Raw genomic sequence first — 17,381 nt, 5'->3', positions numbered from 1 at the left:
TTTTCTTTGAATCTAGAGGTTCATTTTATAGCATAATATGAAAAAGAAACATAAGAATTGGCATAAAATATTTCTGAGATATATTCTAGTGCATATAAAAATTCAACTCTTGATATTTCTTGTGGAGAGCACCACTTGAAGGTGGGTGGACATTAGAAAAAGTGTTACACTTAGTACACACGGAAGTTGTTGACTAACAAAGGGATTTCAGGAAATGATTTTGTTAAGCAATAATTCATAAATTGTAAATAGGATTCCCAAGTGGTTCTTTGTTCAAAATCTATCTTCTTCCAGAGCTGAAGCTACTTATTCAAAACATGTTCACTTAAAAATAAATCAATACAAGCTTTTAAAATATCAAAATACAATTTTATTAATGTCCAAATCATAAAATAATATTGTGTTCTTATACGGTAATCACTAATTGAAACATGCAAGAACCCATGGAGGAAATGCTAAGGTGGAGACTTCCACATAAAGGAGAGGCTGGAACTAAGAGTCTTAATGTAAAGGGCTGACCCATTCGAGATAGATGGGGCATTTTATTTTCGCTTTGAGAAAGCCAGTTGCGTTGACCGATATTCTTGGGGGGGGGGGGGGGGGGGGGGGGTGCGTGCGTGCGTGCGTGCGTGTGTGTGTGTGTTATCAAAAAATTATCTTAACGATTTCAATGGTCCAATTGTACATGATCTATCAAATGAAGAATATTTAAAATAAAAGATCCCATTTATGATTTTTTAAAATGTCAAGCTCCCCGATGAGAAATTCAAAGAATTAACATACCTCCACATCCGATGCAGTCTTCAACACTGAACCCGTGCCTTCAACGTAACTACCATATCTGTATTAGAAACCAGATCTAATTAAATTAAATTATGCGCAATGAGTGAACTGCAAAATATTTGCAGCAGTAAATATCATTGTTACTTAAATTTAATTGCATTACATGGAATACAACTCCAAGCTCCAAGAATAGAATTAACTCTGTATTTTAACACAACACATCACTAACACAGGAAACCTGTTCCCAATGTTGGGGGAGTCCAGAACCGGGGGCCACAGTTTAAGAATACGGGGTAGGCCATTTAGAACGGAGATGAGGAAAAACTTTTCCAGTCAGAGAGTTGTAAATCTGTGGAATTATCTGCCTCAGAAGGCAGTGGAGGCCAATTCTCTGGATGTTTTCAAGAGAGAGCTAGATAGAGCTCTTAAAGATAGCGGAGTTAGGGGGTATGGGGAGAAGGCAGGAACGGAGTACTGATTGTGAATGCTCAGCCATGATCACATTGAATGGTGGTGCTGGCTCGAAGGGCCAAATGGCCTACTCCTGCACCTATTGTCTATTGTCTAACCTTTAATCAATGATTATAACAGTATGGTTTGTAGTCAATATTAAGAGTTTGAGTTTAGTGTACCGAAGTACAGAAAAAAACTTTTTTTTTAAATGCCAGGTAAGTCCGATCAAAGATAGAGATATTCCAAGGGTCTCCAATGAGGTAGATAGTCGTTCAGGACTGCTCTCTATTGTTGGTAGGATGGTTCAGTTGCCTGATAACAGCTAGGAAAAAAGTGTTCCTGAATCAGGAAACAGCCATGAGATGAGTGCAAGTTCCTTTGCAAATATAATTGCTAGTTTAATACGTGTCTATACCCAAGCACAGCATTAAAGGTTTAGGAATATAAAACAAGTTCTGCTGAATAATTTCAAATCCAAAAATTTAGCTCTATTTCTTTTCTGCAGATGCTACCTGATCTCCTGAGTATTTCATGCATTTTGTTTCGATATCAGACCCTGTAAAGTAAATATCTGTACTTTGTAGGAAATTTGTCATTGGTTACCTCCTGTCAGTTCAAAGTAATCGAAACCCCTGTTGTTCACATCTGAAAATATTAAGAGCCATAAATTGCTCATTTGCTTCAGAACTCCTAATGCAATCACATTTCAAATGTAAAACTTCCAGGAACTCAATTGGGATCCATGAGTCTGCCATTTGTCTTATCTAACCTCCTCCAGCACTAGATGGATTTTGTTTTTCTCCAATTCTGGCCTCCCAGGCATCCTTTGAAAATTCAGGAACTGGACAAATTCACAAAAGTGACTCTGCGGCTACTGAATAAGAGTATGCACCTTATTCCTCACCAGTTTTACGCTATAACAATGTTTTTAATCTCTCAACACCAAGGGCTCTTCTGAATTATCTTGGTTTTTTTTGTCCGGTCTAAATAGATTCTAAAGTTAAATTAACTTATCTGTAAACTGTAAATTTCCCCGGTGTGGGACAAATAAAGGAATATATTATTATTATCCATTAAAACACAGAAGCAGGCCTTCCGTGCTGTCCCTCTTCACAAGAACAAGAAAATGGACCAGGAATCGGCCATCAGGTCCTTCACGCATCTCTGCCATTTTACAATGATCATAGCTGAACTTCACTACTCTGCCATATTATCATAACCCTCTCTTCCTCAATCCAGCAAATATTTAGCTACATCATCTTTATGTAAAGAATTCAAGATTCACAGAAAATAATTTCTCTGTAGCTGAGTTTAAAATGACCAGTCCCTTTATCTTTTAATTACATCCCTTTGTTCACTCTTCCAGTAGCGAAAATATCCCAACAAACTCCCTATCAATCAAATTTCTTCTCAACTGTCTTTGCCTAAAGGAGAACATTCCATCTTCTCCAAATTAACTATTTCGCTAAAATTTAGCTAAAATTGTGCTTGAACTGTATTTCCAAACAACATTGGATGATACTATTTCTGCCCACCAATTCTATGCCAATTCACATACCAATCTCAAACTCTGTTGATTGTCCCTTGAAAATATTTTCCCATGTTTCAACTCCCTCAAGACTGGAAATCTACCCAAGAATTTAACCTAAAATAGGATTCTTTTCATGTTAGTGAAATGGCAAATATATAATTCAGAAAGAATCATGAAGCACAATTATTCCTGAAAAAAGTTGAATTAAAATAAAAAAATTGATTAAATGCTAGAATAGCAGCTTCTTGATGGAATAAATTTTACCTACCCTTTAGTGAAACATACTGATCTTCTACAAGACTGTCCAACTATGTCCAGTATCAATGCATATCGCAGTAAAGACTTTGGAGAAATAAAGTATGGGCTTGGATCTTGCAATTCCTCCTCCAAGAAATCTTGGATCATCTGCATTGATGAATTATTGTCCTGATTTTGTTTCTGCTTCAGATGTGTTATTTTCTCTAATTTATATAGCACAGTTTCATCCCTTCCATTTTTTATTTCATTAGCACAACAGTCAGCATTAATCCCTTCCATATTGTTATCATCAGCAGATAACGTTTGACGAAAACTGGAAATATTTGAGGCTTCCGTACTATCAAGGTCTGGAAATTGTTCTAATACCTGGAATTACAGATAAAAATGTTAGTAGCAGCATATTCTTTAGCACAGTAAAAAAAAGTATATTTCAAAAATCTTTCAATGAATGACTCACATGCACAACGTTAAAATTATTCAGCAAAAAAGATGTATTAATTAAATGGTCGTATGTTCAATGGTGCTTTATTTGCCACATGTGCAAACACACAGTGATTTTTTTAAATGTACAGTCCAGTAAAGTATTGGCATCCCTATACACATCCCCGATTAGCAAAGTGCTCAGAAATAGTCTACTGACCCCACAAGCAATAGGTGCCATGTTTTGGGCCAAGTCCTCTAACCTCATCTACTGCATCCAGTGTTCCTGATAAGATACGATAAAACTATTTATTCCTGGAGGGAAATTGGTCTACCGACAGTCACATTACACAAGGTACATGAAAAGTTGCGAGTTCCTGTATATTGGTGAGACAAAGCGTAGACTTGACAATCATTTCGCTGAACACCTATGCTCAGTCCACGAAGGCATACCGGATCTTCTGGTTGCTAACCATTTAAACTCCCCTTCCCATGTGGACCTCTCTGTCCTGGGCCTCCTCCATTGCCAGAGTGAGGCCACACGCAAATTGAAGGAACAGTACCTCATATTTCTCTCAGGTAGCTTACAATCCAGCGTCATGAACATTGAATTTTAGGTAACTTCTATATACAGTCCCCTCCCCTCAACCCCCCCCCTTCTCCGCTGTTGGTTAACCAGTTCCACAGCTCGCAATGATGTATCCCTCTATCCGTCTCTAGCTAACAGTTGGTAGCAGAGAACCACCCTGCCTGAGGTCATGTGTTGCCAGCCTTGATTTGTCCTAGTTTTTTCTTGCTTCCCACCTTCTATTAGTGAGGGGGGGGGGGGGGTGGAGGGAGATGATTGCTTAGCATCCTCAATCAGTCTGAAGAAGGGTCTCACCCGAAACATCACTTATCCATTTTCTAAAAAAAATGTGTCTGACCTGCTGAGTTACTCCAGCCTTTTGTGTCTATGTCTAGAATTGAACTTTATGCATCAGAAGGATCCAGAGAAATAGACAATTTGATTTAAAGAGATGATTCAGTAGAGGCCAGATGTTATTTCTATTGAGTGGATTAGTGTAGTTGGAATGTTTTATAAAGGGTTAGATTTGTGAAATTAGCTATTACTTCAATGATACAAAATTAAAACCCACCTCATTGGAAGTTTGGATGCAAAATGTATCAGGTTGGAGCTTGGCGATGAGAAAATATCGTAGTCTTGAGTTCGGTATTCCCAGCTAAGGCACAAATCTATGTTAGCATCAATACAATTCAGAAGAAATTATATACTGGATGCAGTAAAATCGAAATATGTTGCAAATAAACAAATCAAATCATGTGAAAATGACAATGGTTTATTAAGTGCAAGCATTGGAAACAAGAGCAGAAGTAGGTCAATTACCACTTGGGTCAGATTGACATTCATTAAGATCATGGGTGATCCAATCTTGGCTACAACACTTCCTCCGCCTTCCCCCCCTCCCCACCTTCTTCCTATCCCTATATTTGTTACTCAAATTTCTGTCAATATTTATTTATTCATCGACTCTGCCTCTGCAGCTCTCTTGGATAAAGAATTGCAAGGATTCCCAACCCCCTGAGAGATGGAATTCCTCTCCATCTTGTTCTACGGGAAACATCCTCTCGGCATCCACTCTGCTAACCCCTCTCAAAATTTTGTAACGTTCAATATGATTCCTTGACATTCTTCTGACTCCAGAGAGTATAGCGCAAGACATGAACTGTCTTCACAACAAAGTATTAAGATCCAAGAAAGAAAATAGATTGTGGAAATCTGAAAACAAAATGAAAAATTATCAAACTGAAATGTTAACTGTTCTTCTTTCCACAGATGCTGAGTATTTCCAGCTGAGCACTTGTGCTCTGGCTGCTTGCCATTTTAACTCCCCTTCTCATACTGACGTTTCTGCCATTGGCCTCCTGCAATACCAGAGTGAATCCACACGCAAACCAGGGCAGGTGCAAAAATTATTTTTGAAAGTGCAGGTTTTTCTACAATACTAAACAATGTAATAGCACTGTGACCGTGAGTTTTTCTATCTAAAATATTGTATGGCATACCACCAAGTTATGAAAATAGCGAAATTTAATGTACTGTCATATTAGAACATAGAAGATGCAACAGTACATCAGATTAACAGGCATTCAGACCTTGATTTCTGTGCTGACTGTGATGCCATTTAAACTAATCCTTCTGCCTGCACATGATCCATATCTGTCCCTTCCCTACATGTTCATATGCCTGTTTAAATGTCTTTGAAACATCAGTATTATACTTGCTTCCATCACCCTTCTGGTATCACGTTCCAGCCACCTATCACTATCTGTAAAAAATGTGCCTCACACATCTCCTTTAAATGTTCCATCTCCCAGCCTCTAGAATTTGACATTTGCACCCTGGGCAAAAATCTTCTCTGTGAAAGAGTCATGGTAAATATGTTATAAAGGTGTCAATACAAATCTGTCAAATATTTGGCATTTTGTAAGCATTTGAGTACTTCAGGAGTATTTCCACAAAGTTAATCCAACTTAGAAAAGAGTTACATTTATTAAAAAGCCCTTTTTATATTTATACAATGTATAATAATCAACAGAAGAAATATTTAGATAGGTCCTGCCAATGTTTCAGTGAAGAAATGTTCCTACTATTTATGTTATTATTTATAAAATTTCCCATATGCAACTCCAAAGCAAGAGCCACCTCAGTAAAATTTGCATGGAAACTAGGTAAATTCAAAATTTTCAATCATAGTTATAATATAGGTTAAACAAATGTTTTTAATTTTAAATAATAGAAAAAGGAGGTCCCCAAATAGGGATAAATATGGATCTTCTCATTTATTTTGTTGATGTCTACGTACCAAGGTTGGAGATAGAAGGAATTCCTGGTAAGAGTATCTGCAGTTCTCCAGTGTTTGTATCAATTTATTTCTGGTTGAAAAAAAAATCCTACTTTATCATATCCAGTATAAAGTTATTTTTGTAAATACTAAAACTGGTTAAATGTTTAAAGTAAACAATTAGTTTCCATTCAATCCTCCAACAACCAGCTTTTTCATGCTATAAATATATCAATAGTGAGACCGCACCTGGAGTACTGTGTGCAATTTTGGTGTCCAAATTTGAGGAAGGATATTCTTGCTATTGAGGGCGTGCAGCGTAGCTTTACCAGGTTAATTCCCGGAATGGCGGGACTGTCATATGTTGAAAGACTGGAGCGACTAGGCTTGTATACACTGGAATTTAGAAGGATGAGAGGGGATCTTATCGAAACGTATAAGATTATTAAGGGGTTGGACACGTTAGAGGCAGGAAACATGTTCCCAATGTTGGGGGAGTCCAGAACAAGGGGCCACGGTTTAAGAATAAGCGGTAGGCCATTTAGAACTGAGATGAGGAAAAACTTTTTCAGTCAGAGTTGTGAATCTGTGGAATTCTCTGCCTCAGAAGGCAGTGGAGGCCAATTCTCTGAATGCATTCAAGAGAGAGCTAGATAGAGCTCTTAAGGATAGCGGAGTCAGGGGGTATGGGGAGAAGGCAGGAACGGGGTACTGATTGAGAATGATCAGCCATGATCACATTGAATGGCAGTGCTGGCTCGAAGGGCCGAATGGCCTCCTCCTGCACCTATTGTCTATTGTCTAATAGAGGTACATAGTAATTAAAAAGGACTAGATTTAACTCCACTCATCATAAATGTGACAGGGCAGTGGTAGAGTTGTTCCCTTACAGCACCAGCGACCCAGGTTCAATCCCAACTATGGGTGCTGACTGTAAAGAGTTTGTATGTTCTCCCTGTGACCACATGGGTTTTCTCCAAGTGCTCCCATTTCCTCTCACACTCCAAAGATTTACAAGTTTGTAGGGGAATTGGCTTCTGTAAAATGTAAATTGTCTCTTGTATAGTGCTAGTGATCGCTGGTCGGCACGGATTCAGTGGGCCTTGGGGCTAAAGTCTAAAGAATGATTCTGATATTACCCAGATTTCAATTGTAAGTTTTAAAAGTTTGCTATAAGAAAAAGGAGAAAGGAAGAACTTGCATTTGACAGTTCATTAACAGTATCAGATCAAAAGAGAGGATAAGGTACTCTGAGAATGCTTTACTTTAAACCTTTGTAAGAGCAACGTTAGAATAACCAAATAAAAGTAAATTCTCTGCAACCAGAAAGTATTTTAGGTTGCTTAAGAGTAATTAACTCAACAGGTAAAGAACAACTATTCTAGATGAGCAAACGTTTTTCATCTTTGCACATAATAACAAACTTTTAATTTAAAACAGGCTAAAAGGATCACTGAGTGCTATTTGCATCTGGTCGGCAGAATTGAGTTCATTTGATGAAAAGAAGATGATGGCATCAACCAGCAGCAAAATTACCTAGGTTTATCACGTGCTGATTCTCATTACTTACTGGAACTACACCTTTCAGGAAGCAGTCAGTTTAATCTGTGGTGTCCTACTGGGCGAATCTAGGTGATGGTCATTGAAGTCCCCGATTTAGAGTATATTCTATGCCCTGGCTACTTTTAATGTTTTTTCCTGTTCCATTCAATATAGAGAAGCACTGATTCATCAGCTGATGGAGGATGGTAGGTTGTAATTAAGAGGAGATTTTTTTGCCCATATTTGATCTGATGCCATGAGACTGGAAGGGCTGCTCCCACCCATCATGTTGCCATCTCTGCTGAATCTGTCCTTCCAGTGAGACTGGACTTTTTTTCCCCCCTGCTATTTGTATATAACCTAGCAATTAAATTCGACATTTCACTTTTCAGTTTAAATTCTTAAGGATTCTTCAATTCAATTTTCTGAAGAGCCTCATGGCAGCTTGCTGTGTTTACATGTGTTGCGTGACTCCGAGGAAGTTTCTGATTTTGAATAACTGCAGCTGTTATTGAAACAACAAATTGTGTCTTTAAGTAAGCCTTGAATAGCAAGCAACTTTTTGAATTGCAAAATCCAATCCTTTGATCTTTAAATTAGTAAGATATCTCCCAGGTACCAATAAGTAATGCTTTATTTTCTAAACAATTAAAACCAAACTCTCTGGTGTATTTTTTCTAATGTACTTGATCTTAAGAGATTGGTTTCCATTATTCACAAGTATTCTTTTAATTTTTCATTCATGTTTCTAATTGGGGCACAAATGTGCAAAGTGTGGAAGTAACAGGTTGCCTTTGTAATGTGTGGTTTATGCAGAACATCTCCGCGATAAAAGGTCAGATGCAACCTTATCATCATTTGCTGATTGCTTGTTTTTAAATATTATAAAAATAAGCAAATACCAAAATAAAACACTTGTTTTGTTCCAATAGATTCATACCTCGCCACTGATGTTTCAAATCCTTTGACATTTTCCAGAAGAATATATTTCGGAAGCTTTGTAAGACTGAAAAGAACAAAATAATAACAACACTTTATTATTTCAGGTGTTACTTTCATATTATGAAAATAAAATGAGAAATGGTCTTTAGTTATAAATAATTATGACCACAGAATCTCATCAGTCCAAATTTATCTTAAAAATGAGAGATCGATCATGGTTTTAACTAGAGCATGGTTTTGTCTTAATAACTCGATTGTTTTTGACAAGACGATGAAGGTGATGGTGAGCATAGGGCAGGGGATGTTGTCTACATAGACTTTAGTAAGGCATCGACAAAGTCACCCTCAGTGGGCTGATCCAGAAGATTCTTTGGTGAATCATCTATAATGTCTTGATAGTTTGGATGCTGCACTGATTTACCCATAGAAGACAACAGGTTGGCGTGCAAGGGTGTTCTTCTGGCACCTAACAGCACTGATGTGCAGAGGGATCTTGGGGTCCAAATCCCTAGGCTCCCTGAAAGAAGCAAGTAGATAGAGTGGTAAAGAGAGTGTATGTGATGTTTGCATGTATCAGTCAGGGCACTGAGTACAAGAGTCAAGCAATCATATTGTAGTTTTATTAAACTTTCGTTAGGCCACATTTAGAGTATTTCATGCAGTTCTCATTGCCCCAGTACAAGGCTTTGGAGACAGCGCGTTCAAAGTTTACCAGGACGCTGCTTCGATTCATGGGTATTAACAATCGGAAAAGGTTGTACAAACTTTAGATTTGCACTGGAACATCGGAAGCTCAGGGCAGACCTGATAGAGGTTTATGATTATGAGAGGCATTAATAAGGTAGGCAGCCTCAACCTTGTCCCCAGGGTGGAAATGTTTAATGCCAGAGGGCACAGTTTTAAGGCAACAGGGAGAAAATTTAAAGGAGATGTGCCGGGAGAGGGTTTTTTTTATACAAAGGGTATACCTTTGTACTCTTCACCCTACTATAGTTACTCAACCAGACGCAACTAAATTTAAGGCTGCTCTTCTCCAAGAAGCCCTTCTTGCTTAAGTCCATACTCTGCCACCTCCAGTTTAAATTCCATTTGGAATATTTTGGAGAACCAAGAACCAGGAACCATGCTACCACAGGTGGTAGTCGAAGCAGATATGAAAGTGGTATTTAAGAGTCTTTTAGATTGAGTGTTCCTTGAGTATTTAAGGTTTGGATGGATGTGGATCATGTGCAGAGAGAAAGGATGAGTTTAATTTGACATCATGTTGAGCACAGACATTGTATGCCATTGGGCCTGTTCCTGTGCTGTACTGTTCCATGTTCTATGATAGAAATTTTTAAGAGCCATTTAGCCAGACACACCTGCAGGCAGGGAATAGAGGGGTACAAATGATGTGCAGGCATATGGAATTAGTTGGACTGGCATCATGATGGACTATGGGTCTGTTCCTGTGCTGCACTGTTCTATGTGCTATAATCTATGACCTAATTCAGGCAAACATCTGCCTTACACTTGGCAGAAATCCACGATTACATCAAGTCTGCGAATCAAAGCATTTTTGTTTGCCATTTTGCTATCTAGAAAACCCTGGTAATTGGTATTTCAGAAGGCATGGCTTGGGCAATGAGGGAGTAGTACTGAAGGAGCATCTGGGATAGCTCTTGCTTAACTGGCCTTTGCCAGGGTGAGTGTATACCACATAACTATATAAAAAAATTAATACAAGCAGAGTCCTGCTTATCTCACATTAACTCCCTATAGATATGATTAATGATGGTGATTGGAATTTCGCTAATCAATTTCAATTAATCACAGAAGCTTTTATGACTGCTTGACATGATCAAACAGTACTTCAAATTGCTTGCATCCACTGGACAATTTTATGTCATTTCCAACCAGCTTCTAAAATTAAATACACATTTTCAAAATTAATCAAATTATTGTTGGAGATGTTCAAAATGGTTTTAAGTATCATTTGTGAGAATCAACCCACCTAACAAGAAATCTGAAAATAAAATCTTGATTTTTGGTTTTACTTTCAGATGTTACTAAACTTACTGCTAGTTTCTCATAGTTTGATTTGATTTGTACAGTATTTTCTTAAAGCATTTACTACCTTATGAAATGCAGGTGTTCAGTTGTTCTATGTGTAATAATGGTTTAAAGAACAATAAATTCAGACCTTGGCAGTAAGTCAAGGATGTACAAAAAACTCTTGATCCTGGAATCCAATACATCTTTTTGTGTTCCTAATCTGTTGTAAAAACAAACATTGGAGCAATTAATATTTGCAGCAAAGATTTGCTTCTTTTCAAATCAGCAACATGTAAAAGCATGAAAATTAAATAAAAGTTTCTTTTTCATTTAATTAAAAGTCTCTTTTTCATTAAAATCATTTGGCAATTAGAATAATTAGTGAGATGTTAACCAATTTTTTTCACTCTGCTCATGAAGCCAATCGCCACAACAGATTCTCGTGAAGGCCATAGTAATTCAAGATTTAAAAACAATTGCAAATATAACACAAACTCCACACCCTGAAGAATAAGTGATTGAAACACTTTCATCTTGAATCATCCCATCTGCTTTAAAATTATATTTTCTTCAAAGGATAGACACTATTTGATCAACTTGCAGTTAAAATTCACCAACCGTTTCTAATCAATGGCGGCAGCACCCTGACCCTGAACTCACCCACACCCTGAACCAACGCAGCCATCAACAACGAAGGAATGTTGTAATATAACTGCCATAACCAATAAGGGGAGGATTTTTGGACTTTCCTTCAAGATGATCATTACCCGTCATATCTCTCAGAATATTACTTGCCATTTTTCAGCCGAGTTTAGTTAATAATATCCTGGTGGAGATTGACAAAATATAGCATAGGTAGGCACAAGAACAGGCCATTTGGCCCACAATATACAGTACATGCCGAACATGATGTCAGGTTACACTAATTGCCTGCACTTCCTCATGTGATCCATATCTCTCTGTTCCCTCCATATCCATGTCCCTATCTAAAAGTATCTTAATGCCACTATCGTATCCAAGACCACCACTACACCTAGCAGCGCTTTTCAGCACCCACCATTCCATGTAAAAAAAACTTGCCCCGCATGTTCTTAAAATTTTACCTATCTTGTCTCAAAGGAACAAGCTAGCTAGGCCCTCAGGAGGGCCCTGCAATTCGATATGATCATGGGGAATCCACCTAGCTGGTAAAGCTGCTGCCTCACAGTGCCGGAGACCCGGGTTCAATCCAGAGCTCAGAGTACTATTTACACGTACCCTCTGTGACTGCATGAGTTTCCTTCAGCGTTTCAGTTTCCTCCCACATCCCAAAGACATATGGATTTGTAAGTTAATTGGCCATAGTATGTATGGACTGGCTGAAAAAGTGGGCTCACGTAGAACAAGTGTGAACAGACAATCAATGGTCGGTATGGACTTGACGCTGTGGTCCAAACGATATGTTTCCATCCTGCATCTGTGTCTCTCTCTCTCTCTCTCCTCCTCCTTGCCAGTCCACACAACACTTAATTCCCTGACATTTCAAATATATAATCTATTTGTAAACTCTAAAGATTATAAGCCCAATGTGTATCGTCTTTCTGGATCAGAAAAATATCCACTCATCCCAGAAATAAATCTGACGAGTCTCTTTTGAACTGCCGATTGAAGATGTGACCATCGACTTCAGGAAATGGGGTTGAGTACATGACCCAGTCTGTATCAATGGTACTGAAATGGAGATGGTCAAGAGCTTCAAGTTCCTAGCTTTAAGGTTTAAATATCACACATAGGCTCAGTGGTAGAGTTGCTACCTTACAGAACCAGAGACCCGGGTTCGATCCTGACTTGGGTGCTGTCTGTACGAAGTTTGTATGTTCTGCCCATGATCGTGTGGTTTTCTCCGGGTGCTCCGGTTTCCTCCCACACTCCAAAGACGTTCATGTTTGTAGGTTAATTGGTTTCTATAAAATGCAAATCGTCCTTAGTGTGCAGGATAGTACTAGTGTACAAGGTGATCGCTGGGCGGCGTGGACTCGGTGAGCCAAAAGGCCTGATTCCAAACTGTTTGTCGAAAGTCTAAATAACCAAATATTTGACCTGATCCAATCACATTGAAGCTCTAGCCAAGAAAGCACATCATTGCCTCTACTTCCTCAGAAGAATTTACACAGAAGGTGGTGGGTGCCTGGGACACATTGTCAGGAGTGGTTATGGAAGCAAAGACGATACTGGTGTTTAAGAGGCTTTTAGATAGGCGCATGGATATATGCAGAGAATGTAGGGAATGTAGAGGTATGGAAAATATGCAGGCAGCAGAGATTAGTTTAACGTGGTATGGCGAGTCCGAAAACTTGTTGGTTGTAGAAGAAGTTTATTGCAGCCGCAATATTCGAATACAAAGTTAAACAACAAGGTAAAGGACAACCATCAAAAACTTACTGTCTTCTTCGAAGACTTCGCCGAACTAACATTTCGGGCGCCAAAAGCGCACATGACCACGCTGGCCAATCAGCGATGTCGCTCTCTGGACCAATCCCTACGGTCGCGCTCACACGTGACCTTGCTGGCCAATCTGAGGGTTCGACGACCCGGACCATTCTCTATGGTCGCTACATGACCCCCCCCAGAACCCGAGGTACGGAACCTAGCAGGGAGCCGGATTTCGCGACCATAACGAGTAAGGAGAGGGGCAGCCTGAACCACAGGAGCAGGGGATTCCGGACTTGGAGGAACTGCCGGAACGGGGGGTCCTGGAGGAACTGCCGGAACGGGGGTCCTGGACTGAGCGGAACTGACGGAGGTCGGCCTCTCCTAGGGGTTTGGCCGACCAGGACTGGTTGATCCGGATCCAAGTGTGCAGGTTTGAGCCGGGACACCGAGACGAGCTCACTCCTGCCGCACATGTCTAAGGTGAAGGTAGCCGTTCCCTTACGTAAAACCCGGAACGGCCCTTGATAGACCCTCTGCAACGGGGCACGATGGGAATCTTTTCGCAGAAACACAAACTCACAGTCCTTCAGGGAAGGCGGTTCATGTACCATGGGACACCCATGACGTGAAGTCGGAACTGGAGCCAGGGAACCCACCCGTGCCCGGAGAGATGCTAAGACTGATGGGACTGGAGGCAGCTGGTCTGAGGGTTCCGGAAACAAATCTCCGGGAATTCGAAGTGTCGAGCCATATACTAGCTCCGCGGACGACGCACCAAGATCTTGCTTAGGAGCAGTCCGGATGCCCAGAAGAACCCAGGGGAGTTGGTCTACCCAGTCCGGACCTTCAAGCCTTGCACTGAGGGACGCCTTAAGTTGACGGTGGAACCTTTCTACAAGTCCATTTGCCTGGGGGTGATATGCAGTAGTGGGTTGTAACTTGGAACCGTACAGTTCTGCGAGCGCGGCCCAGAGGGACGAAGTGAACTGCGGCCCCCTGTCAGTGGTAATAACTGCCGGGAGCCCGAAACGAGCTACCCAATGGAGGGCCAAAGTCCTGGCACAAGAGGCTGCCGAGATATCAGACAATGGGAAAGCCTCTGGCCACCGGGTGAACCGATCCACCACCGTGAGGAGGTGGGTGTAGCCCCGGGAGGAAGGCAAAGGCCCGACCAAATCCACGTGGATGTGGAAAAAACGAACTGCTGGGACCTCGAACCCCTGTACGGGAGGCTGGACATGGTGCTGGACTTTAGCGGTCTGACAGGGAACGCAGGAACGCGCCCAACCCGCTACCTGTTTCCGTAGGCCATGCCAGACAAACCGAGCTGCTACTAAAGCAGAGGTGGAGCGGATGGACGGGTGCGCCAGCCCGTGAATGGCATCAAAAACCCGGCGCTGAAGGGAGGGCGGTACTACCGGCCTGGGACGGGGAAGGGAAACATCACACCAGACTTTTGTGCCTTCCGACCGGCAGGCTACCTGAGCCAACTTCAATCCCGAAGTGGTGGACTGGTATGCCGAGGCGGTATCCGCTAGAAGCTGTGCCTCCGCAAGCTCCTGGGGATCCACCTCGCAGTCCACCGCCGAAATAGGGGAAAAAGCAGGTCTAGACAGGGCGTCAGCAACGGCATTAAGCTTACCCGCGACATGACGGACATCGGTGGTAAATTCGGAGATAGCAGTCAGGTGCCGCTGCTGGCGGGCCGACCATGGGTCAGACAATTTGAAAAATGCAAATGTTAATGGTTTGTGGTCCGTAAAGGCTACAAATGGGCGGCCCTCAAGGAAATACCTGAAATGACGAACAGCTAAATAGAGGGCCAGAAGCTCTCGGTCAAATGCGCTATACTTCAGCTCAGCCGAATTTAGTTGCCGGCTGAAAAACGCCAAGGGCTGCCAACGGCCACCGACCTGCTGCTCCAAGACCCCGCCCACCGCCACGTCAGAGGCGTCAACCGTCAGGGCCGTGGGGGCGGAGGGGCTCGGGTGGACCAACATGGTGGCGTCTGCTAATGCTGCCTTAGCTGCTGTAAAAGCCGACTCTGCGGCCGGGGACCATATCATCTCTACCGGTTTTCCCGCAAGGCACTGGAAGAGCGGGCGCATGACCCGCGCAGCTGCCGGAACGAACCTATGGTAGAAGTTAACCATACCTACGAACTCCTGTAGTCCTTTTACTGTGGTGGGCCTGGGAAATGCCCGGATAGCCTCCACCTTCTCGGGCAAAGGGGAGGCGCCGGCAGGGGTAATTCTGTGCCCTAAAAAATCAAGAGAAGGGAGGCCGAATTGACACTTGGAGGGTTGGATAATGAGCCCGTGGTCTTGGAGCCGCTGGAACACAGTCCGCAAGTGGACCTGGTGTTCCTGCACTGAGGGGCTGGCGACCAGGATGTCGTCTAAATAAATAAACAAAAAGGGTAAACCCCGACCCACACGGTCCATCAGTCGTTGAAAAGCCTGTGCCGCGTTCTTTAAACCGAAAGGCATACGCAACCATTCAAACAACCCGAACGGAGTAATCGTGGCAGTTTTCTGTATGTCCTCCGGTCGCACCGGAATCTGGTGGTATCCTCGCACCAAATCGATTTTGGAAAACACCACCGCTCCTTCCAGCCCAGACGAAAAGTCCTGTAGGTGCGGTATGGGGTAGCGATCAGCCGTGGTGACAGCATTGAGACGCCGATAATCGCCACATGGTCTCCACCCCCCAGATGCCTTGGAGACCATATGCAACGGCGAGGCCCACGGGCTGTCGGACTGACGGACAATGCCCATTTCCTCCATCTTCCTAAATTCCGCCCGTGCCACCACCAGTTTGTCTGGCGGTAGTCTCCTGGCCCGAGCGAAAACGGGAGGGCCCTCGGTGCGGATGTGATGGACCACGCCGTGCTTGGCCGAAGGCGTGTCAAAACGTTGGATGAGCAGCTCTGGAAACTCAGCCAGGATCTCAGCATACGAGTCAGGGGCCGCGACGACGGCCTGGACAGTAGGGCTGGGCGGGGAGGCGATTGTCGGAGCGACGGGCTCCTCGCTGGCGGAGGGTCGGAGGTCGTTACCGCGGACATCAGGGACCAGTGAAAAAGCCCAGAGAAAATCTGCGCCTAGGATCGCTTGTCTGACGTCTGCTATGATGAATGGCCATTCGTACGTGCGGAGGCCTAACACAAGGGACATCTTCCGTATACCGAAAGTGCGAATGGGGCTGCCATTAACCGCGATGAGGGTGGGACCTGTCTTACCCGTTCTGGTTTCGAGGTCGGTCGGCGGCACTATACTGACGATGGCTCCCGTGTCTACCAAAAATTCTGTGACCGTGAATCGATCGTGGACGTAGAAGCGTCGGTTCTGGCCAATCGCAACTGCCCCTATGTACGATTGGCCGAGGCATTTCCCGCGAAGGTACAAGGTGAGCGGCAGTTGCGGGATTCTCTACCCCATCGTAGGTGATAATAGCACCAGCCGCGCTTGTGCGGATCTTTTTGGCGGGCTTTCGGAGAACTGGCGGGAGACGCGGCGCCATCTTGATGTCGCTGTGGCGTGGTCACTGATGTCGAGACCTTGTTGATCGAACCGCTTGCCTTGTTTTTAGCCGCTATGAGCGCGTCCGCTTTCGCTGCATATGCTTCGGGGTCCTTAAAAGAACAATCCGTGAGCAGCAGTCGGACATCCTCAGGAAGCTTCTCTCGGAATGCCTGTTCGAACATGAGGCAATCCGTATGCTCACCGGCTAGCATCATCATCTCGGCCATGAGAACGGACGGCCGTCGATCTCCGAGGTCCGGTAGGTGCAGAAGTCTTTCAGCGCAATCATGCCTATTAAACCCGAAGGTTCGCAGTAACAATTTCTTCATTGCCTCGTACTTGCTTTCCGCAGGCGGATTAACGATGAACCGCATCACGCGTGTGGTCGTCTCCGGTGATAGAGCGCTGACGAGATAGTAATACTTCGTCGAGTCGGCCGATATGTTCTTTATATGAAATTGGGCTTCGGTGTGGACAAACCAAGATTGCGGTGAATGTGTCCAAAACAACGGAAGGTGAACGCTTACCGCGCTTAACTCCGGTGTGCCAGGCGCGGCATTCAACAACGAGGCGTCGTGTTCCTGCATAGTCGGTGATCGTCCAGATCACGTCGGGGTCACCAATATGGCGAGTCCG

At 42.9% G+C, this 17,381-nt stretch overlaps 1 protein-coding gene across 2 annotated transcripts in view; it reads right to left on the bottom strand.

The window, feature by feature from the left end:
* The window catches only part of trdmt1 (tRNA aspartic acid methyltransferase 1), a 43,458-nt gene that overhangs the window by 7,227 nt on the left and 18,850 nt on the right, over nt 1-17,381 (bottom strand). For both annotated transcript variants that reach the window (XM_078416631.1, XM_078416639.1), the window contains 6 exons: nt 10,958-11,029; nt 8,774-8,839; nt 6,313-6,382; nt 4,585-4,668; nt 3,036-3,391; nt 784-841 (listed from right to left, as the gene is read on the bottom strand). In XM_078416631.1, the coding sequence (XP_078272757.1) occupies nt 784-841; nt 3,036-3,391; nt 4,585-4,668; nt 6,313-6,382; nt 8,774-8,839; nt 10,958-11,029 (706 nt within the window). The remainder of the gene's footprint in view (nt 1-783; nt 842-3,035; nt 3,392-4,584; nt 4,669-6,312; nt 6,383-8,773; nt 8,840-10,957; nt 11,030-17,381) is intronic.

Source organism: Rhinoraja longicauda, chromosome 2, assembly GCF_053455715.1.
Source record: "Rhinoraja longicauda isolate Sanriku21f chromosome 2, sRhiLon1.1, whole genome shotgun sequence".
NCBI lineage: Eukaryota > Metazoa > Chordata > Chondrichthyes > Rajiformes > Arhynchobatidae > Rhinoraja > Rhinoraja longicauda.
Note: the sequence above shows the minus strand (reverse complement) of the source record. Positions and strands in the feature narration are given on the sequence as shown.